The following is a 24,496-nucleotide window of genomic DNA, read 5'->3' on the forward strand; positions in this document are numbered from 1 at the left end:
TACTACTGCAGCTAAGACCCTACCAGGAGTGCTGAACAGAAGGGAAGGATACACAGTACTTTTGTCTTTTCCTTCCAAGGTGGTGATGGCTTTGATTTCATTTTGGTATGGCATCATGTTCAGGTCACGATCTGCTCCAGGTCTTGCTCTGCTGCGTAGTTCCCCTTGCAAGGGTGGTCAGGGAAGAGGAGTTGGGCCAGCAGCAGAACAGCCTGAACACAATGACACCTCTATGTCACCTCCATTAATTTCCTGAAAATTGGCCTGCATTATTTACCCATTTTCTGCTAAGGAAATCTAAATGTTTCTGTATGACATTGCTGCTTAGCGGTTCTTAATGAGCGTTGCAAGATGATAATTCGTAACCCTGAGCCTTAACTTCCATTTATTTCAATCATCAGAGGGACCTATGTTTGGTTAAATGACCTGTTTAGATTTTCCAGCAGAATTATCTTTATTCTCTCTACACGTATAGAGCTTAATTAACAACACACCAAGATTTCATGTATGGCTATTCCAGGTGCAAAGGTCCGATGTGCTTTTGTACCTGTTTGTAAGCTTATAAGCAGCATTGAAAACCCCTCTAAACGTTTCCAATTTTAAATGTGAAATGGCTTTCACAAACCCTTGAAAGCATTAAAATAATGCTAAAAAATAAATGAAGCATTATTTGACCTGAAGCATGATTGTTTCACTTTCCAGTGTTGCAAGCAAGTAAAAAGCCTGCTTATTTTGACCCGCTCTACTTAAAATGTTAATTGTGTAATATAAAGTTTAGAGATCTTCTGCCATTGCTAATCTCAATCTTCATTTCTCTTCTTAATTGCACATTTGAACAAGAAATCGTAATGTTTTTAAATTAGCTCTTACGATCTATTGGGTCTTATGTGAAGGAGAAGAGTTAACTTGTTAGCTATATGGTTTATATATAGATAGACCTCCTGATTCCCAGGAACGTTGCAGGAGAAGTTGCAAATGTAACAAACGTTTTTGAACAGTATATCTTGAAACATCAATAGCTTTCCTTTCCCTAGTCCTTCCTGTCTTTTCCTGTCTCAAAGAAACCCGTGTTTCGTATGCAAAGAGCTGTTAGACTAGTCTAGGAGTAAACAAGCGTTCTTAGTATGTGATGGCTAGTTCTTGATAGCTGACAGAACAAAATTATAATGGAAATCGGGCGAGTTCTGTTTACAAAGGGAAGGGAAAGTGGATCGCAGGGTTTGCCCTGTGGTATCTGGTATTTTGAAGAATAAACAGTGCTGTCGTCTTTAGAATTTTATCCTATATAAACCATTGCTGTTAATGAAATAATAAAGTCTCTAGCATTTTATATAGCATAAGGGGCTTTCGGATGATCTTAGTTCCCACTTACCATGGGTGATCGTCACCTAATCCTCTTTATGGATTTGTCAGATCTGTCCTAAAATTAGCTGTTTCTTTTAAAAAAAAAAAAAAAGGGGGGGGGGGGGAGGGAAGTAAATATCTTGCTGTACTCAGCCTGCAAAGATATTCCAGACATTGTTGGTCCCGTGGCTAGGAACCTTCCACTGATTTCCAACCTAGACTTAATCCTGACAGGTAATACTTACTTGAAATGGTGCTCTGCCACTTGTCATTCTTTGTCTTAAATAAAACCCCTCTTTTATTATCTGCTCTTAATGAGCTTACACAAAGGAATATCTCCTCTTGGCTTTGAATGTGCTAGGTGAAATGAATGAGGAACACTACATTTCATAAAATAGGTTATAGATTCACTTGTATGTCCTAGTGGCTCTGGGGGTTTTTTGGGGTTTTTTTTTTTTTTTTTTTTTGAGCAGAGTTGGAAAATGTATTGAGGTAAGTGTCGCTATGCTGTGGTTTATGACATTAATACTTTTGTGTTTCTGTTACAAATGCTTCTGTTGATAAATTCCAGATAGCTTTTGCCTTTTTCAACAAAGTTAATCCTCCTTATCCTGTGATCCTCTGATTTATTAATATGGTCTTTATCCTCCACAGTCATTTCTCACTGATAATTTCCCATCTTTTAGCAAAATGCTTATTGCTATGCTCTCGAGCAGAATCACAAGGCACTTTATATCATTACTTTTCATTCCATTTTTATTAGACAAGTCCTTATGGCCTTTCCCTTCTTTCAGAATGAAATTCCAGTATTCCCTGGCATTGGCAGTGCTTTTCAAAGTCGTACCAGTTGTACTGACCAAAATGGTGCCCCCCTTTTTGTGTCTTTGCTGAAAATATGAGATGAGCTCCAAGACAAATGTTTGAAGAAGTTGCCTTCTCCAGTTCTCTCTTTTTTTATCAATAGAATTCCAGGAAATTTAAGGATACAGTTAGTCCATTTTTACTGGCGAGTGTACTGAGATGACGTAGTTGGAAAAGCCAAGATCTCCAAGGCAAGCTAGTCACTTGTAATGGGGCTGTGACAAAATAAAGTTACATATCCTTATGTGCCATCCTTCATTAAACTCTGTAGTTAGATGTCTATGAACACTCATTTTCACAGGTAAAATGTTCTAAGGTTGTAAGTTATGCTTCTGTATGTATCCTATTTACCTATTTTATCAGGGATGCCCAGCCCTGCGCTTCATGCCAAAGCCATTGTAGTTAAAATCCCAAAATAAGCTTTACTGAGACCCAACAACGAACCCAGAGCACTCAAAGAATCCAGCCCTGGGGTTGAGTTCTTGGCAAAACACATCTTGACCCAACAGTAGCTGCTGCTTTCAGTTGGAGACATTAGGCAGAGCGTTTTGTGGGTGTACAGGGCTTACAGAGTAGCCTAATGATATTTTTAACCTCAAATTTTTGATTTAGGATGGCTCCCTGTGCTTTAGGCGTTGCACATCTCTCTCGCTTCCCAGGGAAGCGTCTGCTGGAGGGCCCCTTGTAAGGTCTCCTGCTGGTGTTCCACACTGCAGAGACCACTAAAGATTGATTTGCCCAGCATAATAAACATGGACACAGTTTCCTAGGAGAGTGGTGGTGTGACTCTGCTGGCCTCCAGTAGCGATAGCTGTTTAATGCAGGGGTGGCTACATGTCCGTGTTTCTCTGCTCGTCTCTCCCTCTCTCTCATGTGCTGCCTGAGAATTGAGAGCGATGCTCCTATTTGCACTCTGGCTCTGCCTCTCCCCATCCCCAGTCTTCAGGGATATAAATGCAAGTAGCTCGATATGCCCATCGTTACCCAGCAGATCAGTGGCACAACCAGCAGTAGGACCCTTTTTGCGGTGTTTTTTTCTTTTTTTTTTTTTTAAAGTTGGCAAAATAGCGGGCTGGAGAAGGAATGCATAAGATGTTCCCTGTTACTTTGAAGCATCCTCCTTCCTTTGTAGATGGATTGGCTTGCTGCTGCTGTAGCTGAAGGAGCGAGGCATGGAGCAGTCTTTAAGCAAAGTTTTACAATTAGGCTCGTTTCAGAACAGAAATTTCATCTTCATTGGAAGTACTAATACATGGAAATATATCTTTATAATGATAGGGTATTTGGGGCTGATCTGAACTGTTGTCATCATTTCACACATACTTTATGTAACTTTGCCATTTGTTCTCCTTTTCTTCTGTTTTCTTTCTCTGACCACCTTGCTTCCATCTCTTTGCTTCTCAAAAGATTAAGGAGCCGAAATGCTGCACCCTAAAGTTCTTTCATTATTCATAGAAAGTGTCACATAGTTTAATTATAATGCAAATAGGAAATGTTTTATATCTAGAAAAGACATTTTATTTAGTACCAAATAGCAGGAACGAAAATTACTCTGTTTTCTATCTATGAAATTGTATGGTCTTTGCTGGATTGCAAATTTTGTTCAGGCTGCTTAATATAGTTTAAAGTTCCATATTAAATATGAAGGGGGATCCAAACTATCACATTTACGAAGTGTTGCTGCATGCAGGGGTATAATTTAGTGTCTACTGTCAGGAAATAAATTCTTAGACTATAGATCTTGTTCCTGACTGGGCTACTAACTGAAGCGACTGGAGGTGCTTCCCTCAGTTCTCCGGGCTCATTTTTCTCTGTCCGTGGAACATATATCATGACACGTACCTATAACACGTTGGGTGAGTGACTTAAGTTGTTGCTGCAACTAAGAAGTTGGAATTTGCTTGTAGAGAAAAAAGTTAATGTGTCAAGAATGAAGTTTTGATAGGGTTTGAAGTATGTTATCCTGTGAATCTAGAAACATTTTTGGAAACTCTTCAGGAGTGGGAATATTAAATTTCATTCTCAGTATTGCTGTTTGTTTATTATATTTTGTTTTTCTTGTTGGCTTTTCATGGCTTGCCGGTGGTACTAGTGCATATATTAGTGTTAAGCCATTTAATTGTGGTACAAATTGGAGAAGCAGTTACAAGTAGCCACTGCCCAAATTCTCTTAAAAAACTCTAATTAAAATACTGTGTGTCAGCACTAGGACTGCATACTGTGTTACGAAGTAACGTAAAACAAGGAAAATACGGAAGTTTTAAATCCTCATAAAATATAATTTCAAATGGCTTTTCAAAAGACAATGATGGAATATATGATTTTTTTTTTAAAGGTTGAATTTTTTATGTAGAAGAAAACAGCATTTGACAATCTATACTACACAATCTGGATCCAGATATTTTCTGATACTCTTCAGATATATTTTCAATAAGCTATTGAATTGTATGTCCTCTTGCTAATGCGTATCAGTAAATAGTCCCTAATTATCAATATCGTAATTGGTAGACAGTTATAAATCAATGAAGACCACAAGCTTTAGAGATAAGATATGCAGTGGTAGAGAAACAGACAAAATAATAACATTCTGCTGTTCAAGAGGCAGAATTTCATGGATCTGTGGAGCTGAAGGGGACTTTTAAAATCAAGAGAAAAATATATGGTGTTCTCATGCCAAAAAGGGTAGCATAGACAAATAAGAAGGTGGTGAATAATAAGCAGGATAATTAATGTGAATCTGAGCAATCCAACTGGTTAATTGCACATGAAAGTCGTCTTAGTTTTCTTGGAAGTGACAAAAACTGTTTCAACTTAAAAGGAGCAACTGGCAGCATGATCTGTGTTTCTCAGCAGTTTCAGAGCTCGGTCTTCTGTAGAGCCAAAACAGTACCGCGCTCTACTCTCCCTCGCTTATAGTCGTTGCATTGGAACTGTGACGCAGTAGTAAAATATTAGGAGAACTGTTATAATGTTGAATTTATTTTTAATTAAATTTTCAAGAATGTTAACGTGCTGCCTGAAATTGACTTTCTAATATTTCACACGCACACACAAAAAAGAGATTGCAAAGATACCTGACTGCATGTATTTGGTAAGTGTTCTCCCCAGAGAGGCAAGGCTGACTCACGTTCAGGTGAATGTTTCGATTTCCCTTTCTACATCCTGCTGTAGTTGTGCGCTATCTCTGAGCGCTGATGGGAAGGCTAATCGCATCCCAGAGCTGGGAAGAAGTAGGATGCTCCGAGAGGGACGTGCACTCTGCCATTACAGACGCAGGAGCTGCTCTCTGTGCTGGGAAGTAGAGGCTCTGCCAAGAGGCAGGGCTCTGCTCTCTAATGAGGCAATTGGGGATCCATGTTTTTCTAGTAAGCTTTTGTAAGCACCTATTTTGGAATGAGATCAGATAGGATTTGATGTTAACCTGTGGAGACGCTGTTTACCAAGAGCAGGAGATAGTGCTAGTTGTTCTGATGGACATACCTGGAGACAGGTTCCAGGCCAATTCCTTATACTCTTTTCCTCGTCTTCACTGATGTTTGGCTCAGAACGTGCCTGTCCCTTGACCTGAATTTAGTCAGGGGGTACCTGAGTGATATTCTTTAGCCCCGTCGTTGTGCCCTTGCACAGCGTTTGCTCATGGACACACCAAATACCCTTCCGCAGGAAAGGTCTACGTTTTCAAAAGGTTGCTTTAGTGTTCATTTCCATCTTGCTTAATAACGTGTCAGTAACAGTAATGTAGTGATATGGGTTACTTCCAGTGACGTATCACAATGTGACATTACAGTTTGGGTAATCTATTTCTAAAATATTATGGATAGCTAAGTAATGACTAAAGTGTTTTACACGCACACAGGTACATCAAAGCATTTTTTTATTAGTGTCGCAGTCAAACAGCTTGACACTTGAGTTTCAGTACAACACAGGCAGGAGATGCTTTGATCTAAGTGCCTAACTGCTCCTTTGCAACAAACAGGACACACTTTGATGTAGGAAAAAAAAGGTGGAAATTTCATTCAGAACTAAGTTTTCAGCCCTGGCATTTTTAAAAATTTATTTTTTATGACATGAAATTTGGAAGGTAGTTCTCCATCTATGGTATCACGTCTCTTTCCTGAAAGTGCAGTCCATGAAGCTCAAGCGTGGCCCTGTATGTCCACCTCAGGATGGGAACTGCTTTAGGGGGGACAGTTGTTAAGCTAACGTGAAAGCACAGCAGATTCGAGATGGGAAGCCAAACTTTTTCTCACCACAGTATGGCCTATGATACTGACACAGCCAGGCTTGGAGTCTTGAAAAGTTCCTCTCTGGAAAATTACACTTCAAAACTAAATCTAACGTCTGTGGTCAAGGACATTTTCTCTTTGTCCTTGTCTGCGTAACTATGTGCACAAAATAGCCGCAGTAGATAGCTCCAGGGCTGGCAGTGATTGGTAAAAGGATTTCTTTGTTATACTGTCTGCTATTTTTAATGGCTTTTAATGGAGGAAGCAATTTTTATTTTTTTTTTTAAAGATTTTTGAATTAAGAGTCACAATTAACCTGAAAAATAAATACATAAATAGTCAGTTCTTCCCAGGAAGCCCAATTCTTACCTCATGTCTTTGGTATAGTTCTAAGAACTTAAAAAGAGGCGCTTTTGACTCTAAAGCAATATAAATGAAGGTAAAAATTTAAACTTTGATGAGAAAGGTTATTAAATGTGAAAGCTGTTAAAGCAGTTGAGAAGATTCTAGTCCCACCTCAAAAATGGAGAAGTGTTCTGTGAGTGCTTATGCCAAAAACATTCTCTTGCAGAGGTCTTAAAAAAAAAAAAATTCAAACAAGGGATGAACGATCACTGGCATGTTCAAGAAGGCACAGACCTTGTTCGTGCATTTGCCAGCAGAGCATCTGTGGGTCGTTTAGCTTTGAAAGGGTAGGAATACTTTTCTGGAATAGTCAGAGCAACCAAAAAGCAGCCAGCCTAGGACAAAGCCTCAAAGTGTGTCCAACAAAAAGGAAGCTGTTGTGTTGCTCTGTCTATCGAATACTTCCTTGTGCTAAGATTGGCAGCTTTTTAAACTTTTGTTTGTACTGTCACCTGAACTTTTTATTCTATACCAGAAAAAAAAAAAAAAAAGGAAAGAAAAACAGGAAGGCATAAAAATGGATAAAGGAACAATAAAAAGCAGGCAAGGGCTTATTGTAAAATATATCTCCCTTAAAGCATTGTTAGAAGGGCTGTTTTCATATCTTTCAAATTGTTTCCTCCATCCTGTGCCTCCCGCTGGACCATTAAAGAGGCCAAAACAGCCCCAGTAGCTTACTTGCCTACATGCCAGCCAAACATCACCGCCCTGAAGATGATCTCTTCTAATTTATCTTCAGCTTCCTGAGCAAATGACCTCACATCGGTCCTGTGGAGCGTTTCCTCATAGCTGATGCGGTCTGTTACAGTTATTATTGCTGCTAGGGCAAAAGTGCATCAGCTGACAAGATGATGTCTCAAGAGGGCATATTTAAACAGAAGGACAGTGTCCACAGAGCAACAAGCAGAGGGAAGAGTGAAGGAAGCATGAAACAGGCCTTTAAAGTACCTGCGGTGGCCAGGGAGGAAACAGCTGCCCAAAGAAAATCAATCAGAGGGAGACAGCTCGCCCCGTGGGCAACTGTGGCAGACACAAAAGGAGGATTTTCTCAGTCTGGGGCTATATTAACAGGAGCACAGCCAGGAGACCGAGGGCAGTGATTATCCCCTTTTACTCAGTACTCATAAGACCACATCTGGAATGTTGTGTCCTGTTTTGACCCCCCAAGACAACAATAACATCAATAACCTGCAGCTTGATCAGCAGAAAGCCATCAGGATGGTCAGCACTGGAGCACTTGCCCTGTGCAGGGAGGTTGAGGAATGGGGCTTGGTCAGCCTGGAGAGGACACAGCTTCACGGGGACCTACCAGCAGCCCCCCAGCACCTACAGGAATTAGTAAGAAGGAGATGGGCTTTTTACAGGGATGCAGGGAGGGGAGACCAAAGACAACAGACAAATCGGAACAAGAAGGGTTCCAACCTTTTCCCCATGGGGAAAAAGCCCAGGGCAGCTGTGCAGTCTTTGTCCTTGGAGGTTTTCAAGACCTGCCTGGATGCAGCTCTGAGCAGAATGGTTTGCTCTCACAGCGGGCCCTGCTGGGTGCAGCAGCTTGCACCAGAGACCTTCTAATACCCCAGCCAGCCTGAATTACTCTGAGATTCTGATGCATAATTTAGATTTACAAACCCCTTCAGCACAGTTGTCACCGATTCCTTTTTGTGTAGATGCATACGTTGCCAAGTGGAATAGAATTTATCTTACCCTGTTTTAATGGGAGAGACTATGGCTGTCTGCCTTTGAGGTAGTTGGCTAAACTTCTTGTTATAGTCAGTGGAGAGAAGTAGGTATTTCTAATGCATGATGCATCCTCTCTTAAGGAGGCGTCTGAAGTAGGTGTTAAATGAATTGTAGCCTGAAAGCACCCAACTCTCCATTGATGATAAATGGAGACCAGATAACTAGCTGTAATACACATAAATCTAGACATTCTAGATGTCTTAAGCTAGGAGAGATGTATACACATGGTCTTTTCTGAAGTGAAGAATTTCCCAGAAATACACTTAGACGTGTTTGCTCAGTAATGCTGGTTCTTTCCTAGCTGCGCTTTAGAGAGGCAGAGCTGGCTAAAGTGGAAGAGAACTGTAAATATTCTCTCATTATTGCAATTCCGTCTCATCTGGTAGTAGCTTCCCCCTTTCGCCTTTCTTGGTACCCTCTGTTTGTCAATCCAGTAGGATGATTCTGCAGGAGCTTCTTGTTAAAATATGGGTGTATGTTACTGGTTTAAACCAAATGAAGACATCTTAATGGCAGTAACTTTGTATCAGCAGTTGAAGTGACCATATTGGATCAGACTGTAATTTAGATGTACGTTTGGATGCATTTCTGAAACAGTTGTATGCAGGCTGTGATGTGGTTTGAACTAAAATTATTTTGATGACTGAAAATCCTTGAGGCCAGATGCTGAATTTTCAGTTACTCGAAAAATGAGGTAGTTTTACCGAGAAAATGTTCCTAGGAGCACAACAAATGACCTCTTCTCAAGGAAAAGAAGTAGATATTTTGACTCTAAAGAAAATAAGATATGTGTCTAAAAGACTGGCAAATTTTGGGGTGGTATGTTATATAACTGAAGGATAAGTAATGAAGGCATCTTTTTTACTGTATTTAATAAATTAGAAGATAGCCTGTAGGATTTCTAAGTTGGCACAGGTTAAGAACCAAATTAAATGCACATCTCGCAATTTGCCTTTTCTCTGCTCTATTTCACAATCAGTATATCTGTGAAAACCTTGTTTTGGAAAGCCAGATATTTTATGTTCTGATTTGGTGGTCCCAAGTTCCTTGACAATGGCATGCCGCACGCTTTACTAGTATTTAGTGTTCATCTATTTTAGAGCGACCGTTGGCCTCAGTCACTGTCGGGCAGTAAGCATGTTTTTACTGACCCTCAAGTCATTTAAATCTTACAGACTGCGACATATTAGGTGCTTTCGTGTGGCCCTAAGAATAATTTCCACTGCCTGTTACATTTCTTGGCTTAGGTCATATTTCCTACTGTGGAAAAGCATCTCCTACAACCCTTTTATTGCTCGTGTCCTCTGATGTGCATGGCTACACCACCACTGCCGTTGTCCTTGTTTATGACATGAGTCACAGTCATCGTATTGTCCGGAGCAGCTCACCTCACCCCATCTTTGATCTGGATCTATCGTGCATGATGGAGACTGTAGTCTTTGTAGAAAGATTAGATGGTCCTTGTGTGAGAAGAAACGTATCCAGTGCAATTAGGGGAAAAAATGTAAAGGGTCAATAGAAGTACTCTGTTTTCAGTGATTTATTTTTTTTTCCTCAAAAGTAGTAGTCTTCCTCAATGCATAAATACGCATAGGACAGCTTTTTCACAGAGATACTAATTTTTTTTGGATCCTTGATGTTCTGGTATCCTGTGTGCCATAGGTCAAACTCAATTCACTGATAGTGACGCTCTGAAACAGAGACTCCGCGTACACATATATGCATGTATAAAAACTGTTTGTAAAATGACAACATTCTGTATGTTCATTCGTTAATCTACATACTATCTGAAGTATATACTGAAGAGCTACTAAAGGTTTCTGTAGTATCAAAAAATGTTGCTTACAGATAAACAGAAATGCAGAGAAATTTTTCAAGCTCAAGCACAGGGGCAATAGTAGCACCAGTGGTAAACCTCAGGTAGCTGTGGCTTCTAATCCTCAGTTTACTCATCGAACTAGATTCACTGAGTCTTTGGAATCGCCCCAAAACCCCAAGCACTAATATTTAGATCATGTAGCTATTTGAGATTCTGCAGTTTAAAATGATCCTTCTAGTGCAATAAAATCTAGTTTTATGTGCCAGCTTTTGCAGATATGTTTTTGCAGAATAGCTGTGTAGGTTAGTGCGTTTTAAGAGAATAAATTACATTGTGGTGTTCCAATACTAAAATCAACTATTATGAGAAACTCCTAACTTTGGGAGTGCTGTTGAAAAGCAATTACATTCAACTTATGTATAATAAAACTTAATTAAATCAATGAAATGGGGGGCACAAAACCGATTTGGATAAATGTGGGGTTTTAATGAGTGGAGGTCTTATTCATGCAATAAGCAGTGGTGACTGTATCTTCATTCTGAATAATCAACCTCTTTCAGGTAATGAAATAAAGTTTTTTAAATATTTTTTTACTTTTTTTTACAAAGTATTGTAATATTATGTAACACTTAGGAAGTATTTTGAAATCACAGGATGAAAGATGGTATAGAAGTGCAATGTATTTATTATTATGATTATTGTTAACATTTGATGAGTCCCCTGGCTTTTCTTTCAGGATTTTTTACTTATTTCAGTTGCACATTTTTAATTGCTTAGTGAAATGATGTGGTCATATCTCAGAGTTGGTTTAATTGGAACTATTGATGTCTGAAGCAGCACCCAGGCTGGGAGAACTGGGGTCTGATCAAAGTCTGCAACTAATGGTTTAGTGAAGTTAAAAATTCAGTCTGTAATTAAAAAATGAAAGAGAGAACATGTGCTTTCAGAGTGCACGTTTTATGCTAAGGAAACAGTCACTTCTTATTTATTTGGAAATACTCATTGCAGTATTTAAAAAGAAGGGTAACAGTAATGACTGAAACTTTTAATCCTGAATATTTGTTGAGTTTTTCACCTGGAAGATTTTACTGGATGCAACATTGTGCTTTCATACCCGCTTGTATACATTATTGTCTTTAGTAATATTTAGAGCTGCATGTGAAATAGGAAGTTCATTTTAAGATGAGTTTCAAGATTTTTTGATTTTTATTTTTTTTTTAAAATGGAAACCAGGAATTTTGAATTTTCCAGGGGGGATTTTTTTAGCTTCATTGAAAGTACATATAAATGTTTACAATTTTTAAATGTGTTATATAGAACAAATAAGTTTAACATTAAAATGAATTCTGATTTGAGTTGATGAAAAAAACAGAAGATATTACGTAGTCAGTATTACCTTTTGAAAGTCTGTGTCTTGGCTCATTGAGGATGCACAGGACAGTTGTTGAACATCTTGAGACAGATCAGATGAATCCTCCATTTCATTCTGAATATGTCAGTGAGATGTTTGGACTTTTGTGTTTGTTTACTAGACTTTTTTGCAACATTTTGAGTCTGATTATGTAGTGCAATGAAATATGGTGCTGTCCAAGTTAACTGGGAAAAGGTACTTTTTTCTTGTTTCTCACGCTTACTAGATTGTGCATGGGAAATCACAATAACAACCTGCATTTTGACTATGCATGTGGCGTGATGGAGTTTGGAAGCTGAGTAAATTTAACTGTACTGGGGGGGCCAGGGAACACATGGAAGGTGGTGGGACTGGAGAAAGTTCAAGCAGACCAAAATAGAGAACAGCTTTTACTTGCGTTAGGAACAAAAGGAGATGGGCTAAGTGATGCAAGAGTCTTGATTTCTCTTCTTAAACAACCCTTCCAGTCTTTTGTTATTTGTTATCTTTTGCATAGGGTCTTTTTGTGTACCCTTCTTATTGTCAGAAATGAGTAGATATATTCCGGGGTGGATGGGGATCTTCCATTGAATGAGAACAGTTGCAATCTAGTGTGCTGTGTGGAAGACCCACCACAAATTTTATCCCTTTTATGAAACTGTATTCATACATTCTCCAAAAGTATGCATTTTTATTGTTTGCACTGTATTGATCAGCACTTCCTGAACCATTTTCTTCCCTAATCAAGGATGCAGAGAGCTTTACATTGTTCGGCTTACGATCTCAAGAGCTCTTTTTACACTGCTTGTTTGGGGATTTGCTTCCTTGGGAGAGTTTATTACTGTATGAATGAAAATGTTTTTCTGAAACTGCTAATCATTTCAAGATTTAAAAAAAACTAATTGAGAGTATTTCCCATTATCATTAAACTCTCAGGGGTGCTATAGGGCATGCACACTACTATAATCTAAACCTGCAATTTGGCTTTGCTTCTTGTGTCCTTTGGCACAGTGGTATACATGGGAATTTTAAGGAGAACGGCTGACACTCCCCCACCCCAGGCATAGTGAAGAAAATGCGCTTTTTATAATTTTCTCATCAGCTGCTGCCTCCTGTTAGCAGTGAAATTGTTTTGACAAGTGTTATTTTGCCTGAACCATATGCGATTGTGGAAGGGCTCAAACTAATCAAAAGAACTTCCTAACACTGTATACTATTGGGCTGCAATATAATCTTCCCAATGAAGTGGAGGAGGACTCATCATGTGAGTCATTTTAAAATTGGTTGAGGCAAATCACTGAAGAATGTATGGTAGGGAGCATTTATTTGCTGTCACAGGATGTGCTAGATAAGCTAATAGGCTATTTCTATGACTTTTTGATGTTGAACTTTAGCTTTTCAACTGCTAGATAGAGTGATACATTGGCTATGCATTGTACCTAAAGACTGTGCGTGAAGTAATCTGCTAGCATTGGATAATAATGCTAAGGCTCATCGGTGAAGCTTTTGTACATAGAGCCACTGTCATTCGAATGGTTCTTTTTGTGCAATGCACTGGATTGCAGACAATTGGTATGTTGGGTGGAGAATGCTGGTTATCAGTGTCCTGTTTTGTAAGAGGTTATGTTCGTCTTTTGTAACTCTGCTGAACCAATTTGCAGCCTGTATCCAGTGTACTGTAGCAGTTTTCTTTGCAGTGAGCATTCCTTCTGAGACAGGATCACAGAACGGTCGAAATTGGAAGGGACTTCTGGACGCCGTCTTGTCCAACCTTGCCACTCAGGCAAGGCCATCTAGCACCAGTCACCCAGGACAATGTCCAGATGTCTTTTGACTGTCTCCAAGGATGGAGGCTCCGCAACTTCTCTGGGCAACGTGTGCCAGTGCTCAGTCACTCTTAGGGTAAAAAAGTGTTTCCTGGTGTTCAGAGGGAACCTCCAGTGTTTCAGTTTGTGCCCATTACCTCTGATCCTGTCACTGGGAACCACTGGAAGGAGCCTGGCTGCATCCTCTTTGCAGCCTCCCTTCAGATATTTACATGCATTGGTAAGGTCCCCCCCTCCGTGCCTTCTCTTCTCCAGGCTAAACAGTCCCAGCTCTCTCAGACTTTCCTCATCTGTGACATGGCCCAGTCCCTTAATCATCCTTCACCGAATTCTCTTCAGTGTGGCCATGTCTCTCTCGTACTGGGGAACAGGCCACAACCGGACCCGGCGCTTTGGGTGTGGCCTCACGAGCGCTGAGCAGAGGGGAAGGATCACTTCCCTCGACCTGCTGGCAATACTTTGTTAACGCAGCCGAAGATACCATTCACCTTCTTCGCGGCAGGGTCACCTTGCTGGTTCATGTTCAGCTTAGTGTCTGCCAGGATGCCCAGCTTCTTTTCTGATAAGCTGCTTTCTAGCTGGTTGGCCCCAGTCAACTATTTTGTTTTGGCCTATTTCCCCATTGGTAATTCTTCTTAAACTTTGTGATCTTGGCAAAGAATGTGCGACTTTTTAATTGCAGCGTGGCAAAATCAATTGTCAAAAACATTTTTTATACTCGTTGATATATTAATCTCTTTATCAGATATTAAGTGTATTTTGCCATGCGGATTTTCTGAAATGTAATTCTACAATCTGTAATATGTTTTAGTATGGTCTTAGCAGTCATTGTCAATTAACTGAATCTGCATTTACAGCAGTTATGCTTTGAACTGGCTTAAAGCAGATTTGTGCGTAAAAATACTGTGCTGTTAGGGATGGATTTGAACATTTTTTTTGAAAAAATCTACATAATCCTAGCTGTGTAGTATACCTCTGTGTGCTGAAGGCTTCATTGATTACAGTCTATTGACACGATAGACCTCTCCCGTTGATCTTGTTCTCTCATTTTATTCTAGTATGCGTATCTAATATTCTGAATAGCTGCTCATGTATAATATATGCAGATACAACTCCAGTATCACAATTTAATTGAATTAGTAATCAGGGATGAAGATACTGAGCATTCTTCAAAAATACAGCCCATGTTCCTGAATCACGAGGGGAGTGAAGGTTGGCCTTGCCTCTCCCTGGTTATTTGAGAACATCTTTATAAGGAATAGAGAAATGGTGACCTAAATGACACGGCAGTGGACTGGAATTACAAAATTGAGGAGCTTCTCGCACATTGGCTTTGGGCAACTTTAGGCAATTCGCCGTATCTCTCTGCCTTAGTTATCTCACATGTAAATTGCACATGATATATCTCTATTCTACTGTAGAAAATTATATAAAAAAATTAAATAAATACCACTTTACTAGTGATCTGAAGTTGACTTTCTGTACAGAAATGCTACCATATTGATTTACATGGGTAACCTTAGCATGGAGACCACACACTATTTCTAACTATTTCTACCCGAGTAGGTAGAAAAATACTAACGTCAGGGTCCTGACAAAGTGCTGTGGTATGGTTAGGAAGAGCATAATGTCAAGAGAGTATGAGAGGAGCATTCCTGGAGAAATGTGGGGTATTGCCAGTGGGTACAAGGTGCAAGCTGTGGGTCATCCGTCCAGCAATGGCTGGAGTTGGCAAACAGGCTCTTTTGAACGGCGTGTTCGCCGCATCTTCCTCCAAGCCAGCTACATCAAGCATGATCCAAGACATGGGAAGAGCCGAAATAGAATAAACATTGGGCTAATAGCCCTGCTGTTTTCAGGATGATGTAATTAGAGAGACATGTTGACCACAGGCCTCAAATCTGACAGAAAGTCTCTGTCTCAGTTTGAAACTTAACCTACTAATTGTGAAGTCAGTCTGTTTCTGGCTTGTGGAGTGATAATTAAAATCCTGTTTGCAACAGAAACTCGAATGCAATACTAAATATGAAATAGTTCTTCACCCTGCCCAGTATATTCCTGCCGTGCTTTCCACTGAGCAGTCTGTCTGCAGTTCTTATTTCCTACATCACCCAGCAATCTTTAAATATGAGAATAAAACCCTCTTGTTTCAGCTCCAGTGTTGTGAAGTGACATTAATTTGGACCATCCGGGACCTTTAGGTTGCATACTCTAAGTGTGCTGCATATTTAGCATACAAATAGACAAATATGAGGATGTGAGAGAGACATGCACTAAACTGATAAAGACATCATCTTTTAGTATGTATTAAAAATGAATTTCAGTAAATTAGATGTTATATATTAAAAGAATTAATCTTAAAAATTGCTGGTACAACTACTCTGTGTTATTATTCTGATACCAATTTAATTCCATTTATTCTTGTTAAACTCATCATTCTAAATTTGCACATGAGTTTCAGATGATTAAAAATCTTGATAGCACCGATCCAGAATTATACAATAAAGCGTATTACAGCTGTTCTTTAATTATAATGAGTGGTGGGCACACCTTTCATCCCTGAAAGCCATTAAACTGTTGCGTGGGTTTGATTATTCATGAATTTGAGTTGTATTCCCTATCTCAACAAATGTAAAGTTTTACGGTTTACTGCTCTGCCCTCAAAATAGAAAAATGGACCGAAGCCTGTACCATTTATTCAGGCAAAACTATTCCTGTCTGAGAAGGAATTGCAAAGGCCAATATAAATATAACACAATTAACATCAGTCTCTGACAACAGGCATGACTGCTGAGGAGAGAGGAATATGTTGTTTGGTGCTGATTGTTTGCCCAAAATCTCCTAATGAGTCAAAAAGAAAGGAATTAAAAAAGAGGCTAAATGTCAAGGAAAAAATTTCCGAGCAACTATTCCAAAGACTGCTACTGGCTTCAGCCAGAGAGAGGGGAAATGGGTATCACCTGAGCCGCTTCAGGCTATGAGACAAGAAATTGGTGGTTGGAAATGTCAATAGATAGGGCTGGGATTCTTTCCTGTCCTTTCTGATTTTTAGTATCTCTGTAGCCTTAAGAATGAACTGGTCCCACGAGGTTGAGCAACAGCCAAGAGTCATTATTGAAATGTAACTAAGTTATACAGTTATCTGTGTTCTTCTACGTTACAATTTGTTTAGTAGCTCAATTGCTGTGCCCTTGCTGTATGACTGGTATTCCAGGCATGCCGGGATGTAAACCCGTGACGAGGCTGGAGTCTCTTCTACTTTGCACTGGCAAAATCTTGCAGACTTTAAGGGTGGCCATTGTCGATGCTGTTGTCCTGCTTTGTATTGCATATGTTTAAAAATAAATGCAGGCTCTTCTTGATAACTGTAGCGAAATGTCAAAACTAATGTGGAGATTTAATAGTATAGCTGCTATAAGAGTTAATAATAAAGGATAAAATTCAGCCTTTATATACGTTTATGTAAAACAGGAGAATTATTATTTGCTTACATCAACTGAATTTGGCATAAAGGTAGGCAGATGGGAGATTATTATTTTTTTTTTTTAGAGAGAGAGAGAGAATTTTTCATCTCTGCTCATCCAAAGTAGTTGTCTTTGCTTTCAGGGTTTATTTGAAGTAGTCGAATGACTCCTTTGCAGCGGGGAGGCTGTTTGCATAGTGCTGTCAGTGACATGCCTTTCTTGCTACCTCTGTCTCGTGGCAGTGAGGCTCGTGCGAGAGTAGGAGATGAGAAGAGGCTGTATTTTACATAGAACTTATGCCTTGCTTAGCTGGGTGATTTCCCCCCCTCCGGTGTTTTTATGTTGAAGAAAAATACTCCAAGGTGGAAAACAAAGCTGTAATGCTCTGGAACTAACAGAGTTAACTGTCAGAGTACAATCAGGCTGAAGACAGGCTGAGAGAGTTGGGGTTGTTCAGCCTGGAGAAGAGAAGGCTCCGAGGAGACCTTATAGCACCTTCCAGTACCTAAAGGGGCCTCCAAGAAAGCTGGAGAGGGACTGTTTACAGGGGTATGGAGTGATAGGACAAGAGGTAAAGGCCTTAAGCTGAAAGAGAGTGGATTTAGATGAGATATTAGGAAGAAATCTTCCCTGTGAGAGTGGTGAGGCCCTGGCACAGGTTGCCCAGAGAAGCTGTGGATGCTCCTGGATCCCTGGCAGTGTTCAAGGCCAGGTTGGATGGGGCTTTGGGCAACCTGGGGTAGTGGAGCGTGTCCCTGCCCATGGGCAGTTGGAACTAGATGATCATTAAGGTCCCTTCCTACCCAAACCATTCTGTGATTTTAGTTCAGGAAGCTTGAGACCCCTGTGATCCTTTCTCGTTAGTACATGCTTTTCCTGCTTACAGGTCTCCTGATCAACAGAGCGCTAAAGATAAAGATCTTGTATTTTTTGCATGAAAAAGAGCACAGTAAGAGTTTGATGAACAGACACTTTTATAATAAAACTCTTCTGTCTCATTGAAACTGTAGATTGCTAGCTATTACATGACACTGAACAGTTTTCCTTTCAGTATTATCATACAGTGACTTAAATGTGATGAGGCATTAGAAAAGATTGAATTATTTTAATTTTACTTTTTCACTGGGTTCTGAAGCCATTGTGTTTTATTTTGAGGTAAATTATCCTATTTATCTTGTCTGCATCAATACCTTTATGAATAATGCAAGAAGCTGGTATGCTAAAAGTAAAAATTACAGACCTGTCCTTAAAGGACAGGATTAACATCCTGCAAGAGCTTATTGAAAACCAACTGGTGCCTTTATTCTACAATACAAAAATGGGCGATTTTTAAGCTTTTGCAAAGCCATTATAGTGGAGTGTTGCCAGATCCATTAACAATTCTGTACTAATGACAGTTAAATAACTGAGTGAGGTAAGATGTTGTAAGAAGGCTTGAATAAAAAAACCTGCAAAAATAGTTCCACAGGGGTAAGAGCAGCAATGTCTTATGTTGAATTACAGCTAGAAATGAAAAATATTACACTTAGTGCAAAGGTAGCGCAGATATTTAGCTGAAGACTACAGAGGCAAATTAAGGTTACGGAAAAATTTTCAGTTCCCAAGGAAATATTAAATTGGCCATTTCTCATGAGCACTCTATTTGAGACTATCTAGCTATTAATGCAGATATACAGAAAGTCCGTACAAATTTGTGACTCAGCGAATGCGTTTTCCCATGGTTTAGCTGTGTGGGAGGACGAGGTGAAGATGTGCGTGTAAAGACCCAGGCTTTTCTCTCCATGGCAGGATGCTGCGAGAAGGCAGAGCCTGGAGCCCGGAGAGCTGTGTGCTCGCTCTGCTGCCAGGAGCACTGAGGGCGGGCAGGACCTAAGGCATGGGAACACAGCCAAAAAATGTCCACCCGTTGTTTCCTCTGGCCTGTGTCATTACAGAATTTCCAAACAGGTTTTTCTGTGCTCCTTTGAAGAATGATTATAATTTTTGTACTGTTTTCACTCTCGGGTCAGAGGTAGATGCTTTCATGTAACATAACTTTATGAAGAAAGTAAATATAGCATATTCTGGTAAGCATCTGCGCGTACAAAACACACATACACACACAAGAAAAGTGCATATATAGCTCAAATTCTATAGCGAAACCTCAAACCAGACTTGGATAGAAAGATATTCATCCTGAGGCAAGTATGCAAATACAGTGCTAGGATCTAAAGATGGAAAAGCAAACGTGAAGAAAGGTGAATTGATACTAATTCCCCGAACTGGCCGTTATGTATAGCAACATCTTCCTACGCAGAAAAATCCTCAAAAAAGTGTTTTCAAAAGCCATAGTACCTCCAGATGGAAGTGATCTATTAGGTGAAGTAAGTAATGTCATGGTATATAAAAAGCTGTTATTTGCAGTTCCCTCTTGGCGCTATGAGCATCTTAAATCATTCTGAATTTCTAAAACAAATCCATAATATTATCCCATACCTGCAGACATATGTTTATACATGTGCTACAAATAATGCACAGGATAAGGGAGAAGCTTACAGACCTAATCATAATATTTTCTCTCCTTTTAGTCTTTATGTACATCCTTTTAAGCATGGGAATAAGAAACTGCAATGTATTAAACAAATGGAGAAGCTGCTAATGGTTTGCCCTGTTTATACTGCTCTTCGTGCACGTTGTATTACCCGGTGCTGCTAACGATGTGTCGCCAAAGGAATACTAACTGGCTGCAGAAGCAGGGGAAGGGTTGCTTCCCCATTCCCCTCCCTGCACCGCCAGCCCAGCCCGTCTCCAGCGTGCGCGCGCACACACACACGCGTGCGTGCAGGAGAAGGCTGGGCTGAGGAGCTAGGAGGAGTGCGGAGTTTAACCTGGAGAGGAGCCGAGCACCTCCTGTAAACTGGAAATGGCTCTGGGAGAGGAGAGGTAGTGGTAGGGAGCAGAGCTTGAAGGATTTTTTTTTAGTAGTTGCTTCTCCATCAATGGTGTCTTTCGTGGCAGATTTTCCCAAAGCGGCCAGCACGGCGCCTCCTTTTCCCTTGCCCTCTGTCCCTGGCCTGGGTCAGGCAGTGCTGGTGTAACGCCTCTGGTTTAAGGAGGTCAGGGGAGTAAAGGAAGAACCTGTGCAACTGAAAACGAGTCCTGTTTTCCCAGATTCCTGGTTTAAGAAATTGGTTTGTGTCTCCCTAAACGTCAGTGGACAAAAGCTATAAACAGATATGGTACTGCCTCAAGAAAGTCATCTACTCTTGAAATAGTTCTATGTATTATCTTAATTTTCTGACACGATCTAGAGGGACTCATACACTGAAGCTCCTCTTCTTCCGTTAAGTAAGCTGCTGAGTAGTTTTGGTATCCTGGCCGACAGGCTTTCTGAAAAGTAATCTACCAGTCCATTCATATCCTACACCATGAGCCTAAATCAAATACGCTTTCAAAGGGGCTCAAGTTTAGAAATGAACTTTAGGAAAACTCTATTGATTTTGTAAATTAAAAATGTAAAATTGAATGGATAGAGGTCCGGTACAGGACTGACCTGAGGAAGCAATCTTTAAACAGGAACATTTTCTGATTCAACATTGGGAAAGAAAAGAAAGCAAGAAGAAGGATTCATTTGCAATTGACCTGCAACAGCAAAGTAATTCACTTTCCAAATAGGATTAAACTTGTTCCATCAGCCATGACATGTGAAAAGATCATGGTTATAAATTCCATTTGCTGTAATGAATTGAAAGTGTCTGAGTTTGCAAGCAGCACTCATCGTTGATGGACAGCTAGATTTGTGCAGTGTTTTAACACTAAAATTAGCTTCTACAAAATAAAAAGTACAGAAAAGGTGGCAGCAGTGACAGATTTTTAAAGCATAAAAAAAATTGACTTTATTGTTAGATGGGAGCTGAATAAAGCTAGAAATAAATAGTGGTTATAACCCTCTTACGTAGATGACTTGCTTCATTCTTGAGTGAGGGTGAACACAACACTAGAAAAAGGCATTTGTTTAGGTTTCTCAGCCATATTTCAACAAGAATAAATATTGTTACTTAAATGAGGAAAAATCGAACTTTTCTATGGTATCATTTGTAAGATGCAAGAAAATGGAATCGTATTGAAGGATACGTCATTCAAATCAATTTCGACATACATCAGCGTGACTCCACTGCAGTCCATGAAACCATATTGGTTTATGTATTTTGTAAATTGAGAAAAAAGCTACACTCTATGGTTACTTCATAACCTTAACTGAGTCTTGCATCAGGATCACAAGACCTTTGTACTTTGCTTGCAGAACTAAATGCAGTTTCAGAACCTATTTTCCCCAAAATCGTGTGTTTGGTGTGCACAATTTTATGCATATTTCAAATGTACCGTTTGCCAGGAAAAAATCTCAATGGATGAAAACAGCTAATATTTGTGGATAATTTGAGATTCATTTTAATTGATAAGATACCCAGCTGAAAACTGTCCAAGATTTTTAAAAAAAAAAAAAAAAAAAGCTTGAGCTAAACAGAGGAATGAAAATATAATAGCTTCTTAAATTACTGCAAGGTTAACATATAATTAATTTGCTAATTTTAATTACAACCCTACAAAATGTGCTGAAAAATGCTCAAAGGGGAGAAGCAGCCAGGTGCCAGCCGTGATTAACCAAGGTTGCTAGCAATTATAAGGTCTCTATTAACCATGTTACAGAAATTTTAAAAACTCCTTTTTAAACCCAGCACACTTATTGAAACTCAGCGGGGTATTCATCTTGCCGTACCTTTCCGTTGCTACAGACTTGCTGTCATTTGCCTCGCTCTTTTCCGGCTAAATGTTTTATTGCAGCTGAAACATGGACCGCTTTTTCTGTTTGTCACCCACTGTTACACGTGGCCTAGGTGTTTATTTTGATCATATAAACAAAAGAGATTAACTGTTGTTTGCAAAGTGCTCTGAGCACCTTAAGTGCAGGATAGCTGTAAATATCGCAGCGGAACACTAGAAACAAATCCTGGAGAAAATGCTCTTTCTTTCCAAGGTGTCCTGGGACATGCGGTTTGTAAAGCGGGAGTATTGCCGAAACTGCCTTTTCAGCGGAGAACCTGCTCTGCGATGCTTTATATGACACAGACAAATGTAACTTCCGAGTTAAAAACAAACAGAGAACAAAAAAACTCCGCGTGTTCGCTTTGCATTTTAAACAAATCGTGGTGTAAACGAATGTCTCGTATGTATCAAATTCCATGATGTATAATTGTTCTTTTTTATTGTTGTTACGTGTGTCATGTTTTAAGTGTCTGTTCTTTGGAACCGTAATAAACCTTAATCCATCTATTAAAGGAAGATTAAAAAAAAAAAAAAAAAGAAAAAAAAAACCATAAAAAAAGAAAACCAAACCTAACGCATTGGTGTCAAAGGAAATTAATTTCCTGGCTGGCTTGTGTTTTTCTCTGAGGCAGATATTGATGAGTGTGCAGAGGGGATCATTGAGTGTCACAACCATTCACGCTGTGTTAACCTCCCAGGGTGGTACCACTGTGAGTGCAGAAGCGGTTTCCATGACAATGGAAGCTATTCTCTTTCCGGGGAGTCCTGTGGTGGTAAGCAATGATCAGCATAGCGCTTTTTTTTTTTTTCCTCCTTCTGCATGGTGTTACAAAGTGACTACTGAGACTCTGTCCTGAGCAGTTACTGTGTTTTCAGGCTAAAATGAGAATGCAAGTGAGCGTGTCTGTCAGCATCCCCAGCCGCTCAGCGTGGGTGCTAGTTCAAGACGCATCCTGTTTTTGAATGGTTATTACAGGGGGGAGGCAATCGGGGATCCAGAGTGTGACTTACCGCGCTTTGCCATTTATCATAATAAGTTCCTGTAAAACCTGAAGTGAAAGTAGGCTTTCTGGGGAGCATAATAGGCCACAAAAGGGGAAGAGTTGGTTTTCCATTTTCAAATTTCAGCAGAGCAATGGGAGAACACATTTGGGGTATGTCTGTGTTGCTTTGATTTGTTTGTTTTCCATTGTTTGGCATCTTCATCCTTTTATTTTTAGAATTCTGCAAATAGTATCAAGCTCTTTATGCACCATATTTGCAGAATAAGGCCCTAAGAGCAGGAACGGAGAGGAATTTTTAAAGGGTGCGGAGGAGTTTGTTAGTTGTTTCTGTGGGAGGACAAAGGATGAGGCTCCATGAGGAGTTAGTGCTGGGCGCCCTTGACTGTCCGTAAGACTCCGTGTGCCACCACAGCAAGTGAGCAGTAATAAAATCATAGTGAAGATGGTGACTGTGGCTTTACCTCTGCCTTACACATTTTCCACCTTTTCACTTATTTTCAGATACCTTATACATAATTTCTAAATGATATTTTATAAGATGAGTTTAAAATTATTTAGAAAGGATCCCATTTTAACTTCTGTAGAGATACAGATCAGCTTCTTATAGTTCTTCATCCTGTCTTTGGAATTTCAGTTACTTCATCTCTACTCAGTGCTATGAATTTTCTGTAAAAGCTTTTCTGCTGCTTTGGTGAAAGGCTTTTTCTTTTTTTTTTTTTTTTTTTTTTTTAAGACTGTAGATTTCCTTTATCATGTCCATAAGTGCAAAGGGCTCTTTCTAAGAGTTAAAGTATACAATTAAAGTAAAAGTTAAAGTAAAAATTTGTAATAAAAATACATAAATTTACAACAAACATTCCTGTCTTTTACAAGTTTTAGCTATTACAAGTCCTTGAGATAAGATAACAGCATGATTTAAAAGTGCAGAGGAACAATACTTATTTTCAAAACCAATATTTTGTAGATTGTCCAGCTATATTAGCTTTTTCCACATTGTCCAAAGCTGGCGGGGAGCTCAGTAAAATCACAGCAGTGAACTTCATTGGGGTGGCTGTGTAAAAAAAAAAAAAAAAAAAAAAAAAAAAAAAGGCAAACTTCACAGCATTTTGTGACTTACTAGATAAAATACCATGTGAAAGACAGATATTTCTAAACAGATTCTCAAATGTTAAGAGGTCTCCTCTGGTTTATTTAAATACTGTAAAAGGAGCGATGTTGCAAATGCTTTAGGAGAAGTCAAAGCAACATGACATAACCTTCAAAAAGCCCTGAGGCAACTGGGGATAAGGGGCCTGTGTAGCATTCCTGATGCCTACCCGTACTGGTCGCGTGGGGAACCCCAACCCTTGTCGGGCTGCTTTGGGGCGAAGAAGATGTAAGGCTCGGGGTGGTCCAAAGGAAAAGACAGGCGTGTAGATGAGCCTGTGGTTTGGAAGGGCCCGTAGCTAGGCTCCGTTGCTGAAAAGGGCAGTACTGCTTGCATGGCGTCGCTGTTAAAGGGAAGGGCGCTTGGCTACCTCACAGCAAAACGGAGCCCCAAATGTTCCGCGTTCTCTGGAGATTGAAGGGATGCGTTTTCATGGAAACAAAGTGCCCTCGTTTTGACCTGCGCAG

General features: G+C 39.7%; 1 protein-coding gene across 2 annotated transcripts in view; it reads left to right on the plus strand.

Annotated features, from left to right (window-relative positions):
* The window catches only part of NELL1 (neural EGFL like 1), a 291,418-nt gene that overhangs the window by 248,152 nt on the left and 18,770 nt on the right, over window positions 1-24,496 (plus strand). Inside the window, exon 16 of one of the 2 annotated variants that reach the window (XM_054827828.1) lies at window positions 22,511-22,651. The exons of the other annotated variant lie outside the window; for it this stretch is intronic. Within the exon in view, the coding sequence (XP_054683803.1) occupies window positions 22,511-22,651 (141 nt within the window). The remainder of the gene's footprint in view (window positions 1-22,510; window positions 22,652-24,496) is intronic. 2 annotated transcript variants of the gene reach the window in all.

The sequence above is a fragment of the Grus americana genome, chromosome 5 (assembly GCF_028858705.1).
Source record: "Grus americana isolate bGruAme1 chromosome 5, bGruAme1.mat, whole genome shotgun sequence".
Taxonomy (NCBI): domain Eukaryota; kingdom Metazoa; phylum Chordata; class Aves; order Gruiformes; family Gruidae; genus Grus; species Grus americana.